Raw genomic sequence first — 23876 nt, 5'->3', positions numbered from 1 at the left:
AAATTCTGCTGCAGACTTCTCCATCTTGAAAGGAAATTTAACAGGACCGAGAAAAGAGATTCAGTGTCTCAGGTTTCATCATGGGCTGTAACAGAAGTAGAAAACATTTCTGACTATGCCTGGAAGGCAAATTAAGACTAGTTGTTGTTGTTCAAGCCTCCATTTGTCAGGAACTGTTGGCCTGTGTAATCATAGAAAGTATTACTGGGTAAATGTGATAAAACGAAGGCAATTTTAATCTCATCAAATATAGCTTAGGAATAGTGTATTTAATGAGCTAAAATGACATAAATAAAAGAAAAATTAAGAAAAAGAAGAAAATACATTATAATGAAATGACAGTGTACCCCTCAGGGCACATTGTTGCAATAGCTGAAGCTGACTAAGATCAAGCAGAAAAGTAACTTACTAAAGGCTATGTATTTTATGGTTCATAAAATTTTTGAGATGACTGGAGAGCCAGCTCCACACTGAGCTTCTAGGAGCAGTGCTAAAAGCACACCACAGAACTGGCCTGGTGAGAAAACTGCTCTAGCAGCTACTCAGCAGAGCCCTGAAGAAAACTGCTGTTTTGGTGTTCCCTCTTTGCCTGGCAAAGAATAAAGCCACCCTTTCTTTTTCCTCCAAAAAAAAAAAAGAAAACTGCTATTTTGTATCATTTCCCCACTCATGCCACTTCTGCACCAGGGACTCAATTTTGCAACCACTGAGAAATCCACTGTCACTACCAAAAGCCACCTAAATTAGAGTCCACATGGAGCCGCCTTCTTCAGGATACTCAATTTTAAAATGAAGTCTTCTACAGGGACATCAGATTGGAGACACCAGATTTCAATGCCTAAAGTTCCAGTGCCCAGCAAGGAAGGCTGGAAATTTCATTTTCTGGGTTCTGTCTTGGGTGACAAGAACTCATGTGGCAGGAAGTTTATCAAATATCAGTGAGGGATTAAAAATAAGCTTGGGCTCCAAGAAACATGACATGTCCATTGTTAAGGAGTTTATTTAAGCCATATACCTTTCTTTCATAAAGCATTATAAAATATTGTTCAGGAAAGAACTCCGAGACATTTTTCCAAAGTCTGATTTTTTTAAATGACTACCAAACACTTGAAATTTGTCTAGTAGAACTAAGCAACTGAATTTATTTAATTTTAATTTTAATATTTAAGTAGCAACATGAGGCTGATGGCTACCATATTGGACAACACCTGCAGATTATACATTTTAAAAAGTTTTGGTGTTTCTTCCATTTTGTTTTATGTCACATTATATAGGATATATTTTAAAAGAAATGCTGAAGATTGACTGCTATAGTCCATATTTTTTAAAAAGCGTACAAATGTTGCTAGACTCCTACTGACATGTAACTCTGTCTTCAGAAGTCAGGGATACAGTGAAATATTACCTCACATCTCTTAGGATGGCTATTATCAAAAAAGACAGAAGAGGGGCTTCTCTGGTGGCGCAGCGGTTGGGAGTCCGCCTGCCAATGCAGGGGGCGGGGGTTCGTGCCCCGGTCTGGGAGGATCCCACATGCCGCGGAGCGGCTGGGCCCGTGGGCCATGGCCGCTGAGCCTGTGCGTCCGGAGCCTGTGTGCCGCAATGGGAGAGGCCACAGCAGTGAGGGGCCTGCGTACCGCAAAAAAAAAAAAAAAAAAAAAAAAAAAGACAGAAGAAAAAAATGTTGATGAGGATTTGGAGAAATTGGAACCCTTGTGCAGTGCTGGTGGGAATGTAAAATAGTTGTAACTGCTATGGAAATAGTAAAACAGTGCTTCAAAAAATTAAGAATAGAATTACTATATGATGTAGAATTTCCACTTCTGGGTATATACCAAAAAGAATTGAAAACAAGTTCTCAAAGAGATATTTGTACACCCATGTTTATAGCAGTATTATTCACAGTAGCCTAACGATGAAAACCCAAGTTTCTAGGAACAGATGAATGGATAAACAAAACATGGTATATACATACAGTAGAATATTATTTAGCCTTAAAAAGGGAGGAAATTCTGAAACATGTACTAACATGGATGAACCTTGAAGACATGTTAAGTGAAGTAAGCCAATCATAAAAGGGCAAATATTGTATGATTCCACTTATAGGAGGTACCTGAGTACAAATTCATGGAGACAGAAAGTAGAATGGTTGTCGCTGGGGTTAAGGAGAGAAGAGAATGGGGAGTTAATATTTAATGAGTACAGAGTTTCAGTTTGGGAAGGTGAAAAATTTCTGGAGATGGACGGAAATGATGGTCACACAACAGTGTGAATGTACTTAATGCCACTGAACTGTATACTTAAAAGTGATCCAGGGACTTCCCTGGGGGCAGAGTGGTTAAGAATCCACCTGCCAATTCAGGGGACATGAGTTCGATCCCTGGTCCTGGAAGATCCCACATGCCGTGGGGCAACTAAGCCCGTGCGCCACAACTACTGAGCCTGTGCTCTAGAGCCCGCGCACCACAACTACTGAAGGCCGCGCGCATGCTAGGGCCTGTGTGCCGCAACTACTGAACCCACATGCTGCAACTACTGAAGCCTGTGCATCTAGAGCCCGTGCTCTGCAACAAGAGAAACGACCACAATGAGAAGCCCATGTGCCGCAACTAGAGAAAGCCTGTGCACAGCAATGAAGGTTCAATGCAGCCCCCCTCAAAAAAAGGGATCCAGATGGTCAATTTTATATATATGTATTTTACCAAAAAAAATTTTTTTTTTGGCTGTGTGGTTTGTAGGATCTTAGTTCCCCAACCAGGGATTGAACCTGGGCCCACAGCAGTGAAAGCACCAAGTCCTAACCATTGGACCACCAGGGAAATCCCTTTTTTTTTTTTCTTTAACCACAATTTTAAAAGAATAAATTTTTTAAAAGTCAGGAAGTATATAGGAAGAGGTCTGGAAAGACACACACCAATCATACCTGACTGCCAGTGGTTTACTTTGAGGTGTGGAAATTGGGCAGCTGAAAGTGGTTGGAGAGGATCATGGGAAATAATCACTTTACGTCCTTCTATACTATTTGAAGTTTTGTTTTGTTGTTTTTTTTCCAACTACATTCATGTACTACTTTTATAATTTCAAAAATAAGGGCAAGGACCAAAAAGGAAGGTTTCCAAAATGAATTCTTCTGCAAAGACATCAGATTGGAGAAGCTTCTTCAGTGGTTTTCTCTCAGGAGGTGGTGGTACATTCATTTTCTTCTGTATACAACTTTTATACTGTCTGAACTTTTAAAATCAGTATATGTTACTTATCGAATAAAAATAAAATATGTTAAGGGGTATAAAGCAGGAATGTAGAGGATTCTTCTCTTCCCTACTACCTAAAATCATTTTTTAAGCCATTTGAAATTTTACCCACATTCTATCTTGGAGTAGATGAATATCCTTGAGGATTTTAAAAATTCCTTCCTTATTTATTCAACCATTCTGATTATACTACTCATTCACAATGTAAAAATGTATCTTTTTTAAATAGATCTTTATTGGAGTATAATTGCTTCACAATACTGTGTTAGTTTCTGTTGCACAACAAAGCAAATCAGCCATATGCATACACATGACCCTTCCCTCTTGAGCTTCCCTCCCCGCTTCCCTATCCCACCCCCTAGGTCATCACAAAGCACCAAGCCGATCTCCCTGTGCTATGTGGCTACTTCCTACCAGCCAACTATTTTACATTCGGTAGTGTATGTATGTCAGTGCTACTTTCACTTTGCCCCAGTTTTGCCTCCCACCCCATGTCCTCAAGTCAATTTTCTACCTCTGCCTCTTTATTCCTGCCCTGCAACTAGGTTCATTAGTACCTTGTTTTGTTTTTCTTTTAGATTCCATATATATGTGTTAGCATACAGTATTTGTTTTTCTCTTTCTGACTTACTTCATTTTGTATGACAGACTCTAGGTCTATCCACCTCACTGCAAATAACTCAATTTCATTTTTTTTTTATGGCTGAGAAATAGTCCAAGGTATATACGTGCCACATCTTCTTTATCCATTCGTCTGTCGATGGACACCTAGGTTGCTTCCATGTCCTGGCTATTGTAAATAGAGCTGCAATGAACATTGGGGTGCATGTGTCTTTTTGAATTATGGTTTTCTCAGGGTATATGCCCAGTAGTGGGATTGCTGGGTCATATGGTAGTTCTATTTTTAGTTTTTTAAGGAACCTCCATACTGTTCTCCATAGTAGCCATATCGATTTACATTCCCACAGACAGTGCAGGAGGGTTCCCTTTTCACCACACCCTTTCCAAAATTTATTGTTTCTAGATTTTTTGATAATGGCCATTCTGACCGGTGTGAGGTGATACCTCATTGTAGTTTTGATTTGCATTTCTCTAATAATTAGTGATGTTGAGCATCTTTTCATGTACCTCTTGGCCATCTGTATGTCTTCCTTGGTGAAATGTCTATTTAGGTCTTCTGCCCTTTTTTTTTTAAGAAATGAATGTTTCATTAATTTTCAGACTTTTTTTTTTTTTAATAAATTTATTTATTTATTTATTCATTTTTAACTGTGTTGGGTCTTCGTTTCTGTGCGAGGGCTTTCTCTGGTTGTGGCGAGTGGGGCCACTCTTCATCGCGGTGTGCGGGCCTCTCACTATCATGGCCTCTCTTGTTGCGGAGCACAGGCTCCAGATGCGCAGGCTCAGTAGTTGTGGCTCACGGGCCCAGTTGCTCCGCGGCATGTGGAATCTTCCCAGACCAGGGCTCGAACCCGTGTCCCCTGCATTGGCAGGCAGATTCTCAACCCCTGTGCCACCAGGGACGCCCCTTCTGCCCATTTTTTAACTGGATTGTTTGTTTTTTTGATATTGAGCTCCATGAGCTGTTTGTATATTTGGAGATTAATCCTTTGTCTGTTTCATTTGCAAATATTTTCTCCCATTCTGAGGGTTGTCTTTTTGTCTTGTTTATGGTTTCCTTTGCTGTGCAAAAGCTTTTAACTTTAATTAAGTGCCATTTGTTTATTTTTGTTTTTATTTCCATTACTCTAGGAGGTGGGTCAAAAAAGATCTTGCTGTGGTTTATGTCAGAGTGTTTTTCTTTAAGAGTTTTATAGTGTCTGGTATTATATTTAAGTCTTTAATCCATTTGGAGCTTATTTTTGTGCATGGTGTTAGGTAGTGTTTTCATTTCATTCTTTTACCTGTAGCTGTCCAGTTCTCCCAGCACCACTTACTGAAGAGACTGTCTTTTCTCCATTGTATGTTCTTGCCTCCTTTGTCGTAAATTAGGTGCCCATATGTGTGTGGGTTTATCTCTGGGCATTCTATCCTGTACCATTGATTATTTCTGTTTTTGTGCCAGTACCATACTGTCTTGATTACTGTAGCTTTGCGGTATAGTTTGAAGTTGGGGAGCCTTATGCCTCCAGCTCCATTTTTCTTTCTCAAGATTGCTTTGGCTATTCAGGGTCTTTTGTATTTCCATGCGAATTGTAAAATTTTTTTGTTCTAATTCTGTGAAGAATGCCATTGGTAGTTTGATAGAGATTGCACTGAATCTGTAGATTGCTTTGGGTAGTATAGTCATTTTCACATTATTGATTCTTCCAATACAAGAACATGGTATATTTCTCCATCTGTTTATATCATCTTTGATTTCTTTCATCAGTATTTTATAGTTTTCTGAGTACAAGTCTTTTGCCTCCTTAGGCAGGTTTATTCCTAGGTATTTTATTCTTTTTGTTGCAGTGGCAAATGGGAGTGTTTCCTTAATTTCTCTTTCTGATTTTTCGCTGTTGGTGATAAGAATGCCAGATATTTCTGTGCATTAATTTTGTGTCCTACAACATTACCAAGTTCATTGATTAGTTCTAGTAGTTTTCTGGTGGCATCTTTAGGATTTTCTACATATAGTATCATGTCATCGTCAAACAGTGACAGTTTTACTTCTTCTTTTCCAATTAGTATTTCTTTTTCTTCTCTGATTGCTGTGGGTAGGACTTCCAAAACTATGTTGAATAAGAGTGGCGAGCATGATCATCCTTGTCTTGTTCCTGATCTTAGTGGAAATGCTTTCAGTTTTTCACCATTGAGTATGATGTTTGCTGTGGGTTTGTCATATACGGCCTTTATTATGTTGAGGTAGTTTCCTTCTATGCCCATTTTCTGGAGAGTTTTTATCATAAATGAGTGTTGAATTTTGTCACAAGCTTTTTCTGCATCTATTGAGATGATCATATGGTTTTTATTCCTTAATTTGGTAATGTGGTGTATCATATTGATTGATTTGTGTATATTGAAGAATCCTTGCATCCCTGGGGTAAATCCCACTTGATCATGGTGTATGATTCTTTTAATGTGCTGTTGGATTCTGTTTGCTAGTATTTTGTTCAGGATTTTTGCATCTATGTTCATCAGTGATATTGGTCTATAATTTTCTTTTATTGTGATACCTTTTTCTGGTTTTGGTATCAGGGTGGTTGTGGCTTCGTAGAATGAATTTGGGAGTGTTTCTCCCTCTGCAATGTTTTGGAAGAGTTTGAGAAGGATCAGTGTTAGCTGTTCTCTAAATGTTTGATAAAATTCGCCTGTGAAGCCATCTGGTCCTGGACTTTTATTTGCTGGAAGACATTTAATTATGGTTTCAATTTCATTACTTGTGATAGGTCTGTTTATATTTTCTAATTCTTCCTGGTTCAGTCTAGGAAAATTGTACCTTTCCAAGAATTTGTCCATTTCTTCATGGTTGTCCATTTCATTGGCATATAGCTAGTTGTTTGGAGTAGTCTCTTATAATCCTTTGTATTTCTGCAGTGTCAGTTGTGATTTCTCCTTTTTCATTTCTAATTTTATTGATTTACATCCTCTCCCTTTTTTTCTTGATGAGGCTGGCTAAGGGTTTATCAATTTTGTTTATCTTCTCAAAGAACCAACTTTTAGTTTTATTGATCTTTGCTCTTGTTTTCTTCGTTTGTGTTTCATTTATTTCTGCTCTGATCTTTATGAATCTCTTTCCTTCAACTGACTTTGGGTTTTCTTTGTTTTTCTTTCTCTGGTTGTTTTAAGTGTAGGGTTAGATTGTTTATTTGAGATTTTTGTTTCTTGAGGTGAGATTGTATTGCTATAAACTTCCCTCTTAGAACTGCTTTTGCTGTGTCCCATAGGTTTTGGGTCATCATGTTTTCATTGTCATTTGTTTCTATGTATTTTTTAATTTCTTCTTTGATTTCTTCAGTGATCTCTTGGTTATTTAGTAGCACACTGTTTAGCCTCCATGTATTTGTGTTTTTTACAGTATTTTTCCTGTAATTGATTTCCAATCTCATAGCATTGTGGTCAGAAAAGATGCTTGATACGATTTCAATTTTCTTAAATTTTCCGAGGCTTGATTTGTGACCCAAGATGTGATCTGTCCTGGAGAATGTTCCATGTGCACTTGAGAAGAAAGTGTATTCTGCCACTTTGGGGTGGAATGTTCTATAAATATCTATCTCGTTAGATCTATCTCGTCTGTTGTGTCATTTAAAGGGTGTGTTTCCTTATCTATTTTCTATTTGGATGATCTGTCCACTGGTGTAAGCAGGGTGTTAAAGTCCCTTACTATTATTGTGTTACTGTCGATTTCTCCTTTCATGGTTGTTAGCATTTGCCTTATTTATTGAGGTGCTCCTATGTTGGGTACATAAACATTTATAATTATTATATCTTCTTCTTGGATTGATCCTTTGATCATTATGTAGTGTCTCTCCTTATCTCTTGTAGCAGTCTTTATTTTAAAGTCTATTTTATCTGATACAAGTAATGCTACTCCAGCTTTCTTTTGATTTCCATTTGCATGGAATATCTTTTTCCATCCCTTCACTTTCAGTCTGTATGTGTCCATAGGTCTGAAGTGGGTCTCTTGTAGACAGCATATATATGGCTCTTATTGTTTTGTATCCATTCAGCCAGTCTGTGTCTTTTAGTTGGGGCATTTAATCCATTTACATTCAAGGTTATTATCGATATGTATGTTCCTATTACCATTTTCTTAATTGTTTTTGGGTTTGCTTTTGTGGGTCTTTTTCTTCTCTTGTGTTTCCCACTTAGAGAGATTTCTTTAGCATATGTTGTAAAGCTGGTTTGGTGGTGCTGCATTCTTTTAGCTTTTGCTTGTCTGAAAAGCTTTTGACTTCTCCATTGAATCTGAATGAGATCCTTGCTGGGTAGAGTAATCTTGGTTGTAGGTTTTTCTTTCATCACTTTAAGTATATCCTGCCACTCCCTTCTGGCCTGCAGAGTTTCCACTGAAAAATCAGCTGATAACCTTATGGAGATTCCTTTGTATGTTATTTTTTGTTTTTCCCTCACTGCTTTTAATATTTTTTCTTTGAATTTAATTTTTGTTAGTTAGATTAATATGTGTCTCGGTGTGTTTTTCCTAGGGTTTATCCTGAATGGTACTCTCTGTGCTTCCTGGACTTGAGTGACTATTTCCTTTCCCATGTTAGGGAAGTTTTCAACTATAATCTCTTCAAATATTTTCTCAGACCCTTTCTTTTTCTCTTCTTCTTCTGGGAACCCTATAATTCGAATGTTGGTGCATTTAGTATTGTCCCAGAAGTCTCTGAGGTTGTCTTCAATTCTTTTCATTCTTTTTTCTTTATTCTGCTCCCTGGCAGTTATTTCCACCATTTTTTCTTCCAGCTCACTTATTTGTTCTTCTGCCTCAGTTATTCTGTTATTGATTCCTTCTAGTGTATTTTTCATTTCAGTTATTGTATTGTTCATCTCTGTTTGTTCTTTAGTTCTTCTAGATCTTTGTTAAACGTTTCTTGTATTTTCTCAATCCGTGCCTCCATTCTGTTTCTGAGATTCTGGATCATCCTTACTGTCGTTATTCTGGATCATCTTTACTGTCGTTACTCTGAATTCTTTTTCAGGTAGATTGCCTATTTCCTCTTCATTTATTTGGTTTTGTAGATTTTTACCTTGCTCCTTCATCTGTGACATATTTTCTTCCCGTCTCCGTTTTTTTTTTTAATGAGTGGGATTGTGTTCCTGTCTTAATGGTTGTTTGGCCTGAGGCTTCCAACACTGGAGTTTGTAGGCTGTTGGGTAGAGCTGGGTCTTGGTGCTGAGATGAGGAACTCTGTGAGACCTCACGCTGGTGAATATTCCCTAGGGTCTGAGATTCTCTGTTAGTTCAGTGGTTTGGACTCAAATCTCCCACCGCAAGAGCTTAGGCCCAACCCTGGGCTCATGAACCAAGATCCCACAAGCTGCCTGGGGCAGCAAAAAAAAAAAAAAAAAAAAAAGAACAGTAACAAAGTAAAAAATAAAGTTAGACTAGGAAACTAACAGATACGTTAGGAAGAATATTAAAATAAAAATATAGATGAATCGGGCTTCCCTGGTGGCGCAGTGGTTGAGAGTCTGCCTGCCGATGCAGGAGACACGGGTTCGTGCCCCGGTCTGGGAGGATCCCACATGCCGCGGAGTGGCTGGGCCCGTGAGCCATGGCCGCTGAGCCTGTGCATCCGGAGCCTGTGCTCCGCAACGGGAGAGGCCACAACAGTGAGAGGCCCCCGTACCGCAAAAAAAAAAAAATCTATATCTATAGATAGATAGATAGATAGATAGATGAATCAACACCTGGAAGGTATATCAGTACCACAATAGTAAAAAAGAGGAGGGAAAAGAAAAAAGGGCCGGTGGGGGAGGAAGGCCTTGGCTGTGGAGGGCGGGGCCTAAGCAAAGACGAGGTTTTGGTGGTGGGTGGGGCCAATGCTCAGGACCCACAGGGCTGGAAAGGGCCCTGGGGGCTGTGGTGGTTGGGGCTTAGGCTCAAGGAACAGAAGGGACCCAGGCGTGCCCCCCACCCCTGGTCTCAGAGGACAGGGTACCTCACTGGGAGCACAGCAGGCTTCCGGGGCTCAAGTGCATGGGGCACACACCGTCCTGTCCTCTCCTCCTCCAGTCTGGGAGGGCCCCTCCCCACTGACTTTCCTGATCTCCCTGCCTTCCCTCCTATGCCCCCAAGGACCTACGTGGCCTGGAGGGGGACTTTGGAGGACAGGGGACCGGCCTGGGAGCTCAACAGGCTCCCTTTGCCCAAGTGGGTGGGGCAATTGCCCTCCAAAAATATATTTTTTTAAATTTTTAACTGAAATGCTTTTAGATGTTAGGTCATCCTTGTTTATTGAAGTAAAACATTCTTTGAGATATAGGTATTTCTTTTGCTAAATAAACTTATTTTATGGATTTCAGGCCCAAAGTCTTCAGTGATATTTTTGGAATTGAGTATATCAAATGTTATCAGTATTGACCCAAAGTGTGATAATATAACCTAATCTTTGTGGGACATTATATCCATAGTGATAAAGAAGGAAAGCAGTGTACATTCTTAAGGTTAGACAAGTATAATGTCAAGAATTTTATGTTAAGTGTCAAAAGTATTTGTTTTCTTAGAGGAGAGGCCACAATGGACAGGAAATTCCAGAGGCAAGGCAGTGCTACAAATTCTGAAAGTGCTGAGTAAAATTCATAATATATCTCCATCAGTGCTTGCAGTTCATTCATTTTTATTGCTGTGTAGCATTTCAGTTTATAAATGTACCACAATTTACTTATTTTACTTAGTTTTTGACTATTACAACAATACTACTAGTAACCATGTACATGTTTCCTGCTGCATGTATACAAGATTTATCTAGGATTTATACCTAGAAGTGGAACCGCTAGATCAGAGAGTGTTTTCATCTTTGCCAAATACTCCCAAATTTCTTTCCAAAGTGGTTGGACCGATTCCATTTCTAAATGAATATATGAGTTGTAATTGCTGTGCATCTTTACATTCAGGTTGTCAGTCATTATCATTGCTGATTTTATGTTACAGATATCTTCTCTCAGTTTGCATCAGCCAAAATTCTTAGACTAATGGATATTATAGTAAATGTGATTCACTAAGTGGTGGGATTAAAAATTACATCTAAATGCAACTAGTGAAATTATGCTAAAAACAAATGTGAAGTTTAACAGATGAACATGTCCTTGACCAAGATTGTGTACTTTTTCTTGTTTTCACCCTCTCTTCTAGAAATAGTGAGTGAAACAGAATCTCCAATACCTTCCTACTCTCATCTACACAGTGAAAGCTCTATTCCAGAAGAATTGGGCAGCCCTGCTGTTGAATATATACCATCTGAATCTATAGTTCAGGAGCAGCCTGGGAGTCCAGATCACAGTATGCTTACTGAAGAAATGGTTTTTTCACAAGAACTGGAATCTTCTACCTCGCCTAGTAAACATGTAAGTTAATATATATTTATATCTTAAAGCTTCTTTAGAAAAAAACCTGCTTGAAAGGTATATTATTAACAGTTATATTCTTGCTATTAAGGATAGCATTGACTATCACCCATACCTGTAACATATAGTGTATGACATTTGAGTAGAAATAAAGCTTTTCCTTGACTCCTAAAGATTTATAAATATATGAATTTTAGCTTTAGGGGCAGTTATAAAATTATATGCTGTGAAGTTTTTAATATTTAGGGGATAGGAACTTCTAAGGTTTTTAATAAAGATAATATGTGAGACAGTACAAGTTCTTATTAAAGTCTGTTTTGTCATATAATAGAAACAATAAGACCTTAAACCACACCAGTGTGCCTTTTCTATAATTTAATTAATGACCACTCTATAACTCTTAATCAGAATAAAGGTAGTGGTTTCATCTCTTTAAGGCAGATCTGAAATGGATATATATTCTAAATTAGAATAATGTTCACTTTAGAATAAAAAGGTTTTCCACATTGCCCTTAATTCTGTACTTCAATAAAAAAAACTATCTGGTAAAAACTTAAGAAAGAAACTTAACTGATTGTCTTTTAAAACTTGATTTTATAAAGTGTACGAGGGGATTAGCATAACAGTATTTTTTTATGGGAATTTGTGTTTATTTTTCACTTTTTTATTTTTATTTTTTATGCCTTTTTTTAAACATCTTTATTGGAGTATAATTGCTTTACAGTGTTGTGTTAGTTTCTGCTGTATAACAAAGTAAATCAGCTATATGTATACATATATCCCCATATCCCCTCCTGCTTGCATCTCCCTCCCACCCTCCCTATCCCACCCATCCAGGCGGTCACAAAGCACCGAGCTGATCTCCCTGTGCTATGCAGCTGCTTCCCACTAGCTATCTATTTTACATTCGGTAGTGTATATATGTCCAGGCCTCTCTCTCACTTACCCCAGCTTACCCTTCCCCCTCCCCATATCTTCAAGTCCATTCTCTAGTAGGTCTGTGTCTTTATTCCTGTCTTACCCCTATGTTCTTCATGACATTTTTTTTTCTTAAATTCCATATATATGTGTCAGCATACAGTATTTGTCTTTCTCTTTCTGACTTACTTCACTCTGTATGACAGACTCTAGGTCCATCCACCTCAATACAAATAGTTCAATTTTGTTTCTTTTTATAGCATAACAATATTAAATATTAGAAGTGAACACAAACATTGTTAAAGCCTCTTTGTGTTTAAAAAAAAGAATCCACCTAAATTCAATGTGTCTTAAAGTCACTTCTATAATAAAAAGTAATATTTATTGAGTGTTTACTTACCAAGTGCCAGGTAGTATGCTGAATGCCTTATGTAGATTATCCTCACAACAATTCTTTAGATTTTAAGCCCCACTCTGAAGCTTAGCAGGCTAAGAAACTTGCCCATAGTCACAGGGATAGGAAGTGGTGATAGCTAGGAATCAAATCAGACATTCTCACTTCCACTTGATATCAAGGTAGAAATTACACCCTTTGTAATAAATAATCTCATTTGGGCAGTCTTCTTATGCTCTTTTTCTTCCCTCCCTGCTTCCATTTCTTCTTCTTTCCTTCCATAAAATAGTACATTAGTATATTTAATTTTTTTTCAGTTTTATTGACATATAATTGACACACAGCACTGTGTGAGTTAAAGGTGTACAGCATAATAACTTGACATGTATATATTGTGAAATGATTACCACAGTAAGTTTAGTTAATATCCATCACCTCATATAGTTACAAAAAGTTTTTTTCCTTGTGATGAGAACTTTTAGGATCTACTCTTTTAGCACCTTTCAAATATACGGTATAGCAGTGTTAACTATAGTCATCATGTTGTACATTACATCCCCAGTACCTATATGTCTTATAACTGGAAGCTTATACTTTTCGACCAGCTTCACCCAGTTCCCCCACCTCTCCACCCCCACCTCTGGTGACCACAAGTCTGATCTCTTTTTCTATGAGTTTGGGTTTTTTTAGATTCCACATATAAGTGAGATCATATAGTATTTGTCTTTCTCTCTCTGACTTATTTCACTTAGTACAATGCCCTCAAGATCCACCCATGTTGTCTCAAATGACAGGATTTCTGGTTTGTTTGGGTTTTTTAATGGCTGAATAGTATTTGTATGTGTGCATGTGTGTGTGTTTGTGTGTGTCATATTTTCTTTATCCATTCATCTGTTGATGAAGACCTACCGTATGATCCAGCAAATTCAGTTCTGGATATATATCCGAAGGAAGTGAAATTACTGTGTTGAAGAGATATCTGCATCCCCATATTGAGTATTTTTAAAGTTAAAACGAATAAGGGGGTAAATATCACTGATTCAGTAGCCACTCATAGTTTATTATAAACATTTTTTAAAAGCATACTTTTTTTATAACTTTTTTTTCTACCTTTAAAAAAGTCAAAATCTTATCCTTAGTATATTTTGCAAACTTTTTTCACTTTTTATTTCATAAAGTTATTTAAAACGTTTTGTAAATATTATCTTCAACTGGTTCGTATCTTGAATTTTAAATAGAATATTACAACTGTATCACAAAACAGTTCCCATTTGATTTTCTGTTTGAACAGTCACCTCCTAAAAGCTGCACATCTGTGTCAAAGCAGGAGTCTAGCAAAGGAAGTCATAGAACTGGAGGACAATGTCGTCTACCCGTCAAGTCCCATCAACACTGTTATAGTTGGTCAGATGAGTCATTATCTATGACACAGTCAGGTAAGACTAACAAGGAGGAGTTAGTTTTCTTTGCACTATATTTGAATTTCTCTTTAATAAGCTTTGTCTAACTATATGGCTGGTAAAATGTGATTCTTTGTTTCATTTGTAAAGACTTTTTTCTTGCCAAGACTAAATCGCATAATTCTTTGCTTTTCATTGATAATTATATCCCTAATTACACCAATATGATAAATTGTTATATTCTTGGATGTTAATAGTCATTTATTCATCGCACATTCTTTGAATTTTTGGTGTGTGTCAGGCACTGCTTATGTGTTCCCATAGCGCTCTGCTCTTCAACTTGTTATACCAGGCAACACATAAATTGTAATCAGACTTTACACAGCAGGTTTCCCCTGCTAGAATATAGACTTCTATAAAGGAGAGTCCTATGTTTTAACAGTTGTAGCACCAGGCCCTAGCAGGTACTTTGCATTGCACATAGTAGGTATTCATTAAATGTTTCTTGAATGATTTAATGATGACAGTGAGGAGAAATAGGAGGTGGTAGAGCAGGGTAGCATAAGACTCAAGGGAGGAGAAGTAGAGAAGAGACTGCACATGGCAGTGGGGAGCATTATCTATTTTCCCATAACCTCTATCATACTGTAAATCTCTGTGGCATATAGATTACGAAAGAATAAACAGCCTTTACTCTAGAAGACTTGATTCAAGGCGTTGATCATGGGAGGCATATCTAGACAGACAATACTTGGTTTATGTAGGATTCTGAGGAAGATTAATACCATATTGAGTGTATGCCTTTTGAGTTCATTTTCAGTTTTCTTTTGAGAGTAGACATTTAGTAAAAGAAAAGTGAAAAATACTATTCATTTTTTGATCTTTGATTCTATTCTGTACCCCTTTTGTTTTCAATGTTTTAAACAGTAATAAATCATGAGTTTCCCCCCCATGCCCATATTTATAGATCTCCTTTATTCTTTGAATAACAGCATAATATTTCAAAGGGTAGGTATACCATAATTTATTTAACCATTTCCCTAGTGATAGTCGTGTAGGTTTTCTCAAATTTTTCAATATTTCAAATAATGCTGTAATGAACATCTTCATTTATATAGATCCCTGTTGAATATTTCAGTAGGAATAAATTCTTAGAAATGGAATAACTGGATCAAGCCAGTAATTAAAGTTGAAGAATGTTGTCTGTCATACTTAAATTGTTTTTTTTTAAGATTTATTTATTGTTTATTGTATTTATTTTTGGCTGTGTCAGGTCTTAGTTGCGGCACGCGGGATCTTTGTTGAGGCATGGGGGATCTTCATTGTGGTGCGTGGGCTTCTCTCTAGTTGTGGTGTGCAGCTTTCTCTCTAGTTGTGGCATGCAGGTTTTCTCTTCTCTAGTTGTGACGCACGGGTTCCAGAGCGTGTAGGCTCTGTAGTTGGCGGCATGCAGGCTCTAGTTGAGGCACGTGAGCTCAGTAGTGTGGCACGCAAGCTTAGTTGCCCCACGGCATGTGGGATCTTAGTTCCCTGACCAGGGAACGAACCCACGTCCCCTGCATTGCAAAGCAGATTCTTTACCACTGGACCACCAGGGAAGTCCCTGTCTGTCATATTTATCTGTTGCAAGTGATTAGCATTTTTATATATTTGCTTTCACGTACTCTGGTGAAAAGTTACTGCCAGTAGAATAATATGTCAGTGGACATAAACTTGATACTTGGAAATATGGATTCTCATCATGGCTCTATTACATACTGGTGACTGACTCTCTTTAAGTTTCCTTCCCATATTAGATAATCTTTTCTATCTGTAGCAATGGAGTAATATCTTAACCATCCTTGCATGAGTTATGCGACAAAGATTAACGATAATATTTATAAGGTACTGTTTTATTGGTAAAACATATTTAAGCAAGAACAGCTTTAGAAAAACAGCTCTGAGATTTTTCAACTATAATGACGTCTACCTATTCATGATGACATCATTTATATGCAGTATTTATGGAAGTGGTAAATTTTAATGTAGTGGAGTTATATAATACCTTTCTCACTTAAGTGATGGAGAGTTTGTTATCAACCAAATTAATACAGTCAGCATGTGTCAGATAATCAAACTTTTTTTTTTTTTTTCTCTCACTGTTGTGGCCTCTCCCGTTGTGGAGCACAGGCTCCGGACGCACAGGCTCAGCGGCCATGGCTCACGGGCCTAGCCGCTCCGCAGCATGTGGGGTCCTCCTGGACCGGGGCACGAACCCGTGTCCCCTGCATCGGCAGGCGGACTCTCAACCACTACGCCACCAGGGAAGCCCCCGAACTTAATTTTTGATTGAGTTATTCTGTCCATCTGCTTATTCTGTCTTGATGTGTTTCAACAAACTGAAGTATCATTTACCTGCCACTGTCCCCTCACCTTCCAAAAAACCCTGTAGGAGAGAAATTCATAAAGCCAATACATTCATCTAGGAAGTTGCTTGGATTAAAAAAAAATTATAGAGATTCTCTTAGATGTTACTGATGATAAACACTGTTGTAATACTAGATTTGGGCATATATAAAATGTATTCCCATTCACTCTCATAGACTTTTACTTAATCTCTACCTTTCATTTGTAGGATTTTGGTTTCTTTAGTACTTAAAAATATTTCCCAAGGTCTTCCATCTAAAACTTGAAGTTTCTCATCATCTGCTATTAAATCTTCACAATCATAGATAATAAAGATATTTTTATTTTAAAAAATCACTGTTGACGTATCCAATTTTTAAAATATATTCATTTAAAATAACATTTTGGGGGCAGAGTTGAAACTAAGTCTGTGGGAGTGTAGTAGTCTATAAAATTTTATCAAAGTAACATCTCACGTTTTGGAAGCACATAAAGAATACACAGTTAAAAGAATACACAGCTTTAGAAGATGCAAAGATATGGTTTTATACTTCATTTTAGAAAGATTATAATTTTTTGCCCAGCCTACAGTCCTACCCCCATTTATTGTACTAGAATCATCAGTTAAATCACTGTAAAGCTTACCACTAAGGTTCAGAGTCTTTTAACCCTGAAACCAATTGATTATTTTCTTCAGAAATTAAAAGAAAGCATGAGCAGGATATTCAGTTGCTAATCTCATCTCTACCACCTTTTTTAGTTTTAAACCAAAAATATATATTACATAAAATACGGCTACATAAAAATGTTTGTTTTATGTGTGCTAATACTACCACCATTTACTGAGCTGTAATAGTAGTCCAGGTACTGTGCTACATGCTTTATATACCTTATTTAATTTTCACATCAATTCTAGAAATCGTTAAGTGTCAAACACCTTACCGATTACTAGTAATAGATCCTGAGTTGAAAATGGCCTTTATTGTTACTTCATTTTATGAGTGTTGATCACTAAGTAGTAAACTTTGCCCATGCTAAGGGCTCAGTCTGATGCCACTACTGGTATAAGATGGATATAACTTCCTAGTATACCTTAAGTCAGGACATAAAAGTGACAGGAACTTAGATGTCATTATTTGTAATCCAGATATTTAGATCACATTGCAAAAAAAGACTATTATCTTTTTAAAATAAATTCTGTGACTAGTTCGATGCAGTTTAATCTGAAGTGCTTGAAAAAACTTGATTGTTTATGATGTAATGTTGTAATGTACATCTGAGTCTTCAGATTTGTATACAATAGTATTTCTCTTATAAGACTATTAAATGTCGCACTCATTAAATGACACCATTGTGTGATTCAGGGAGGAGGTGTGAGGAACAGTCTTTTTTTTTTCCTATGTAATTTCCATGTGTAGTGAAATAAACAGTGTTTTTAAATGATACTTATTTTTATAAGATACGCATGACACAATGAAATGTCATTTTCATGATTTTGCTATGACTGGACATCTACTTTGTATGTGTGTATATATGTGTCTGAATTGTTGGGAAGAAAATAAGATTTAACTAGTTTCATTTCAGTTATTTTAAATATTTTAAGAACTTCCAAAGAAAGGTTACCGCAGAGTATATTTCTTTATAATTTTTCTCTATCCTTTTATGTGATGTTAAGACATCAGCTGATGACTCACAATCAATTTAAAATGTTAAAATTCCACTTTGATTTTAATATGACTTAAAAACTATCAAACTACTATTAATAACCAAGAGGAAGTACAGTTAAATATGGCTATCTTGTCACCAGGAACTAAATCCTTGCAGAATGTCCAAAGTTCACTAACCAAAAGTTTTTCAACTTCCAGATGCTTATCTTATCAAGAACAGGGTACCTTGAGATTTATTTGCAGTTTCAAATAGTGCAATTAGAAAGTGAAAACAAATAGGAAGACACCCCCCCCCATAGAGATTTAGGGGAAAAGAAAGGATGCAAATCACTAATAATTTTTTTCTGAAGCTCAAATTTTAAATGTTAGATTGACTTTACATTGGTGCTTTTTATTAAAAGTTACTGAGTTAACTTTATTTTTAAGTTAAATAAAAAGATTCTGTATCTCTTTTAGAAACTACATCTGACCAGAGTGACATTGAAGGTAGGATCAGAGCCCTGAAGGATGAGCTACGGAAAAGAAAATCAGTTGTGGACCAACTGAAGAAGGAACAGAAAAAAAGGCAAAAGGAAAGACTGAAAGCCCAAGAAGCCAGTCTAATCAAACAATTGGAGGTTAGACATAAAGAAGAAAGGGGTTTAATTTCAAGGCTAATGTAAATGTGAACCCTGAAATGTTTTTAGTGTTGTTAATAAAGTAATGAAATAGAATTTTTCAATATTAATTTTGTACCACATTTTAACCTAACTTTAAAAAAAAATCTGAACAAACTCTTGCTTGAAAGATTAAATTAAATATTAAATTAAAATGTTAAATATTATAATATCAGGTATTAAAGTAAATAGTAAAAGTATTAAAATAAGTTTTTTTCTGAAGAAGAAAGATTAGTCCTATAAAAGAAAAATCCGTGTCCTCTAAAGCAAAGAACCATTAGATAAATAATCCTAGCTATTGGAACTGTTACTGCCTTTTTTTTTTTTTTTTTTTCTTTTTAAAGCGGAGTGGTGTTTCATGCCACACGACTTATTAGTATGACTCTTTGTACTGTTTGAATGGCTCCTAAATAATTACTCTAAACTTGACTTTCCTTAACTCTAGCAACCTTCCCTGATTCTACCCCAGTCTGGAAACCTAGTTTTTATGTCTTCCTCATTCTGTTTTCTCCCATCCATTCAGTCAACAGATCCCATTGATACTTTTTTCATAAATCTTCTTGCTTGTCCCTTTCCATTCCTACTGCCATCAAGCTATTTGGGGCCCTTATGTCCTCTTGCCTCTGTTGTCTACATAGCCTCTTAAATGTCCCTGCCTCTGGTGGCTTCCCTATAGCTTACATGCATTCTGCCAGCCTAGTGTTCCTAAACACCACATTCATTATAGAACCGGTCTGAACTTCCTGCTCATCATAAGAATCCCTTCTCATGGCCTGACCTGAGAAGATCATTCAGCTTCTATCCAGACACTTCCAGTAATAGCAAATTTCAGATTTTCAAGGCAGTTGGTTTCATCGGTTGGACTCGAGGTGCTCTAAGTGTTAGAAAGCTCTTTGTTATGCTTAGCCAGAATTTCTGTTCTTTTAATCATCCTTGTGTGGTAACACCAAACATGTGTCCTCCTACATTAATTAATTTAATGAGGTGCATATTTATGTGCTGGAAACTCAGCTAATTACTTTACACATTTTTCATTTTATCCTCAAAGTAACAAGGTGTGGATATTACTATCCCTCTTTTACAGATGAGGAAGCTAAGTTTTAGTGAGATTAATGATATCCAGAGACACACAGCTCACATGTGTTAAAACTAGGATTTTAATCTAGCTCGAATTCCAAATTCTGTGCCCCTGCTGTTACACTACATTATCTTCCACATAGAAAATAGACCTGCTAACAGATCTGGAGAAGATAGACGTTTACACAGGCACACAATACAGAGATGGGAACGGGAATTGTAACTTGCACATATGTTTAGAAGTAAGAAAAAGTGGCTAAGATTCAGTGGCCATGCTGAGAAGTTCATGTTAGAAAGTAGTGAGAAACAAAATTTAAAAATAAAGATCATGTTCAGGGCCTTAGAAACCAGACTGATAAGTTTGGACTTCATCCTATATAGGTCTGTAGTGTTCAACCTGACTATACTTTAGAATTAACTGAGGAGATTTTTTGAAAAATACAAATATCCAGGCTCACTCCAGAGATTTTTATTTAATTGGTCTAGGGTGGGGCCCAGGATTTAAAAGTACTGCTATAGGTCATGCGGAGCCATTGAAAGCTAAATGAAATGCTGTTAGATTGAATGGCATTGCCCAAAAAGTTCATTAATAGGTATGTCACCCGGAAAGATATCTAGACAAGGATACAAAAGATCCATCTCATTCAACATTCTATTAAACGGTTTAAATAAAGGCAAAAGAAAGTTTTGTATTTAGATTTTACAATTATAGTATATGATAGAGACATATATAGTACATAGCAGTTCGTATGAAAAAAACCTTTTGGATTTTATTTGATCACATGTTTAATAAGTGAACTACACTCATAAGTGTAGCTTTCAGATCTGAGAAATCATTTTCCTTTTGTATACCTAGCTAGCCAAATCATCTAACTGTAGTATATGTTTAATACCAATGTTTATCAAAACATTGACAATTCAGAGGAAGGTAACATTGAATTCAGAGGAAGGTAACATAGACGGTGATAGTTATAAAAATAGTGATTTTAGCCTAAGTTTTAGGGAACTGTAGCAGTTGACAAACATCCATCTGCTCATTCACTCAGCCTCCTTTGAGCCAGGCACTGTGAGTAGGTACTGGACATATCGTGTTGAGCAAAACAGCTGTAGTCTTAAATGTGAGAGATATAAAAGTCGGGATTAATTTTAGCCTAGAAAACTGAGGAGGTTTTTCTAATAGAAGGAGGGCTTCCCTTAGATTTCATTCAAGTTAGAATTATAAATTAATGAAGTTTTGTTTACAGAATGGCTAATGACTAAGAAATATTTTTGCAATTCTATACTATCATACTCCCAACCACTTCCTTCTCTCTCCTTGAGATTTGTATTCCTGAAGTGCTCACCCCTACTGCCATTGAAATTTAGTGTAAAGGCTAAACTTCTTAAAAATACCAGGAAAGTATTAAGACATCCTTTAAAGAATAATTATATAATTAGCTAAAGAAATTTTTTTAATGTGGCAGGGTCTGAACTATTGCTTCAAAAGTATTACACTTCTGTAGACTGAGACTGTCATTTCCTAATTGTTATTAGTATTACAATTATACAGCTTGCTTATACATAGACTTTCAAGAAGGCTATACAAGTAACTGATTTTAGAACTGGGAAATAATACTGATGCAGGGAGAAAGAACTTTATATCTTTTTTACGGTTTGAATATTTTACCATAAAATATACTATTTTATAATTTAAGATAGTTTAAAAAATTCTGTGTAGTGACTCCTTTGATTTTTCTAAACTTAGTCATATGATGAATTCATTAAGAAAACTGAAGCCGAGCTTAGCCGAGATTTGGAAACATCACCAACAGCCAAGCCTCAGATTAAAACGCTCTCCTCAGCTTCTGAAAAACCCAAGATCAAGCCCCTTCCACTACACAGGTAGAAATTTTTGATAACTAACCTATATTCTGCCTTGTTTGAGAAAGGAATAAGGAAAGGTTTTGAGTAGAAGCTATCTTTTAAGTAACTGAAATTGTAGAAGTGAAAATATTGGTTTATATTTTCAGTTTCACTAAAGTAAACTTGTTATTTATGATATAATCACACATAAAATTTATAATAAGATACAGATTTTAAAATATATTTTGAATCCTGAAATCTGATGGGAGCTGTAAAAATAGTACTCTCCAGCATTGCTATTATAGCATCGTAAGTTGGTATAGTTGTTTTGGAAAACAATTTGGCAATGTTTCAAAAGTCAAAAACAATCTGTAACTTTTGACTCAGTAATTCCACTTCTGAAAATCTAGCTTGAGAAAATATGGACTATCAAAAATATCTATTTGCATGAATATGTTTATCATAACATCTTTTATATTATGTTTATAACATAAACACTGGAAGCAGCCTTTATGTCCAGAACTGGTGAATAGCCCAGTAAATGATGGTTCTTTCCAGGGATAGAATATTATGCAATCAATGAATACAAATACAGAAGATACAAAGTAGCACTATTAGAATATATAATATGGTATATAAGAAAGTCAGGTAGTAATATTTAAACTAAATTTTGAGTGAATAGAGGTTATATAGGTAAGTGGGACTGAGAAATAGGGGATATTTCAGAGAGAAGGGCACTCATGAGTGACCAGAAGCAACAGAGAGCTTGGCATATCATGGAAGCTGAACATCATAGGATGTAGCTGGAGTTAGGAGAAGAGACTGGAAAAATAAAAAACAAATTGTGATAACCTTGTACTCACGCATTCTTAGTAGTTAGTTTCTAATTTAGTTTTTTAGAAGATGTGACGCTGTTAAATTTTTTTAAAAAGCATATTTTAAGATATTTTTAAGAAATATTTTAGAAATATTTTAGAAATGTTTTTTAAAAATGTTATAGAGGCTCATTACAATTAATTTAGCATTACCTGGGTTTGAATCCTGACTCCAGTACCAGCTAGCTTTTTAATTCGGGGCAAGTTATTTAACCTGTCTGTGCTTCAATTTTGTAATAGGGATTTAGATCCCTATACAACACCTGAGTAATAAACTTGTTATGAGAGTTAAAAGACTTAACTTAGAACAGGGCCTAGCACACAATTATTAGTTGTTATTATTATTGCTACTAGAATATTGAGGGAAGTGGTAAAAAGAAAAAAGTTTAAATCGTATCATACCTAACTATCCCAAAACAACAAATGTCGACAATTAGATACATTTCCATCTAGGATTTTTTATGCTTAGATTTTGTGTGCAATTTTGTTACTTATACATTTTTCCTTTATATTACATTATACATAAGTTTTATTTTAATTTCTACAATCCATTGAATGGTTTTATAGTTTTATTAACCAGAGAATGGTAGAATCAGATTTCTGTTTAGAGAAATCTTTCTGACTACAATATGAAGGAAAGATAGAAAGGGGTAAGTTTAGAAGCAGGGATAATGGTAGTCTAAGCCAGCCCTCAGATAATCCACTGTAATAAGAATAGAGAATAGGAGATAGATTTTAGGAATTTTTAAGAAGTATACTTAACAAATTAAAGTGCTAGATAGGGAAGCAGGGAAAAGCTGGATGACTCCCGTGTTTCTCTTAAATAGTAGTTTGTTGGGTCAAAGTTCCACTAACCTAAATGGAAAATCAGGTTTTCTTCGGTGGGAGTCTTATGATTTTGGTTTTAAAATGTTAATTTTGAGGTACCTGTAGTTCATCTAAGTGGAATTATCCAGGAAAGATGTTAGCTTTTTAATTTGGGGTGATCAGCATATAGATGGTGGTTGAAGCTATAAATATAACAACATTTGGGTGAACATTTGGGTGAAAAAGGTATGCAAATTCAGAGAGGATAAAAGGGAGCCAAGTACTAAATATGATAAAATAGCAACATTTTAAGGGGGTTATAAAGAAGTAGGAGTAGAAGCCAAATATTATGACCTGGCAAATAAAAAGAAAGCAAGAAAATGAAGATGGTGAATGTCAACTTAAAGCATGAAAGAGGACAGTAGCACCAGGTGGAGGAATAAAGAATTGAGGGGGAAAAGTCTGCTCAGTATTCTGTAACAACCTAAATGGGAAAAGAATTTTAAAAAGAATAGATATATGTATAACTGAATCACTTTGCTGTATACCTGAAACTAACACAACATTGTAAGTCAACTACAGTCCAATATAAAATAAAAAATTTTAAAAACA

The 23876-nt window shown here is 36.1% G+C and overlaps 1 protein-coding gene across 2 annotated transcripts in view; it reads left to right on the top strand.

The window, feature by feature from the left end:
* The window catches only part of CEP350 (centrosomal protein 350), a gene marked incomplete at its 5' end in the record, with an annotated part of 126533 nt that overhangs the window by 79105 nt on the left and 23552 nt on the right, over window positions 1-23876 (top strand). For both annotated transcript variants that reach the window (XM_079726989.1, XM_079726990.1), the window contains 4 exons: window positions 11032-11243; window positions 13847-13991; window positions 18464-18624; window positions 21485-21621. In XM_079726989.1, the coding sequence (XP_079583115.1) occupies window positions 11032-11243; window positions 13847-13991; window positions 18464-18624; window positions 21485-21621 (655 nt within the window). The remainder of the gene's footprint in view (window positions 1-11031; window positions 11244-13846; window positions 13992-18463; window positions 18625-21484; window positions 21622-23876) is intronic.

The sequence above is a fragment of the Hyperoodon ampullatus genome, assembly GCF_949752795.1.
Source record: "Hyperoodon ampullatus genome assembly, chromosome: 2".
Taxonomy (NCBI): Eukaryota; Metazoa; Chordata; class Mammalia; order Artiodactyla; family Ziphiidae; genus Hyperoodon; species Hyperoodon ampullatus.
This window is presented reverse-complemented; position numbering and strand designations above follow the sequence as displayed.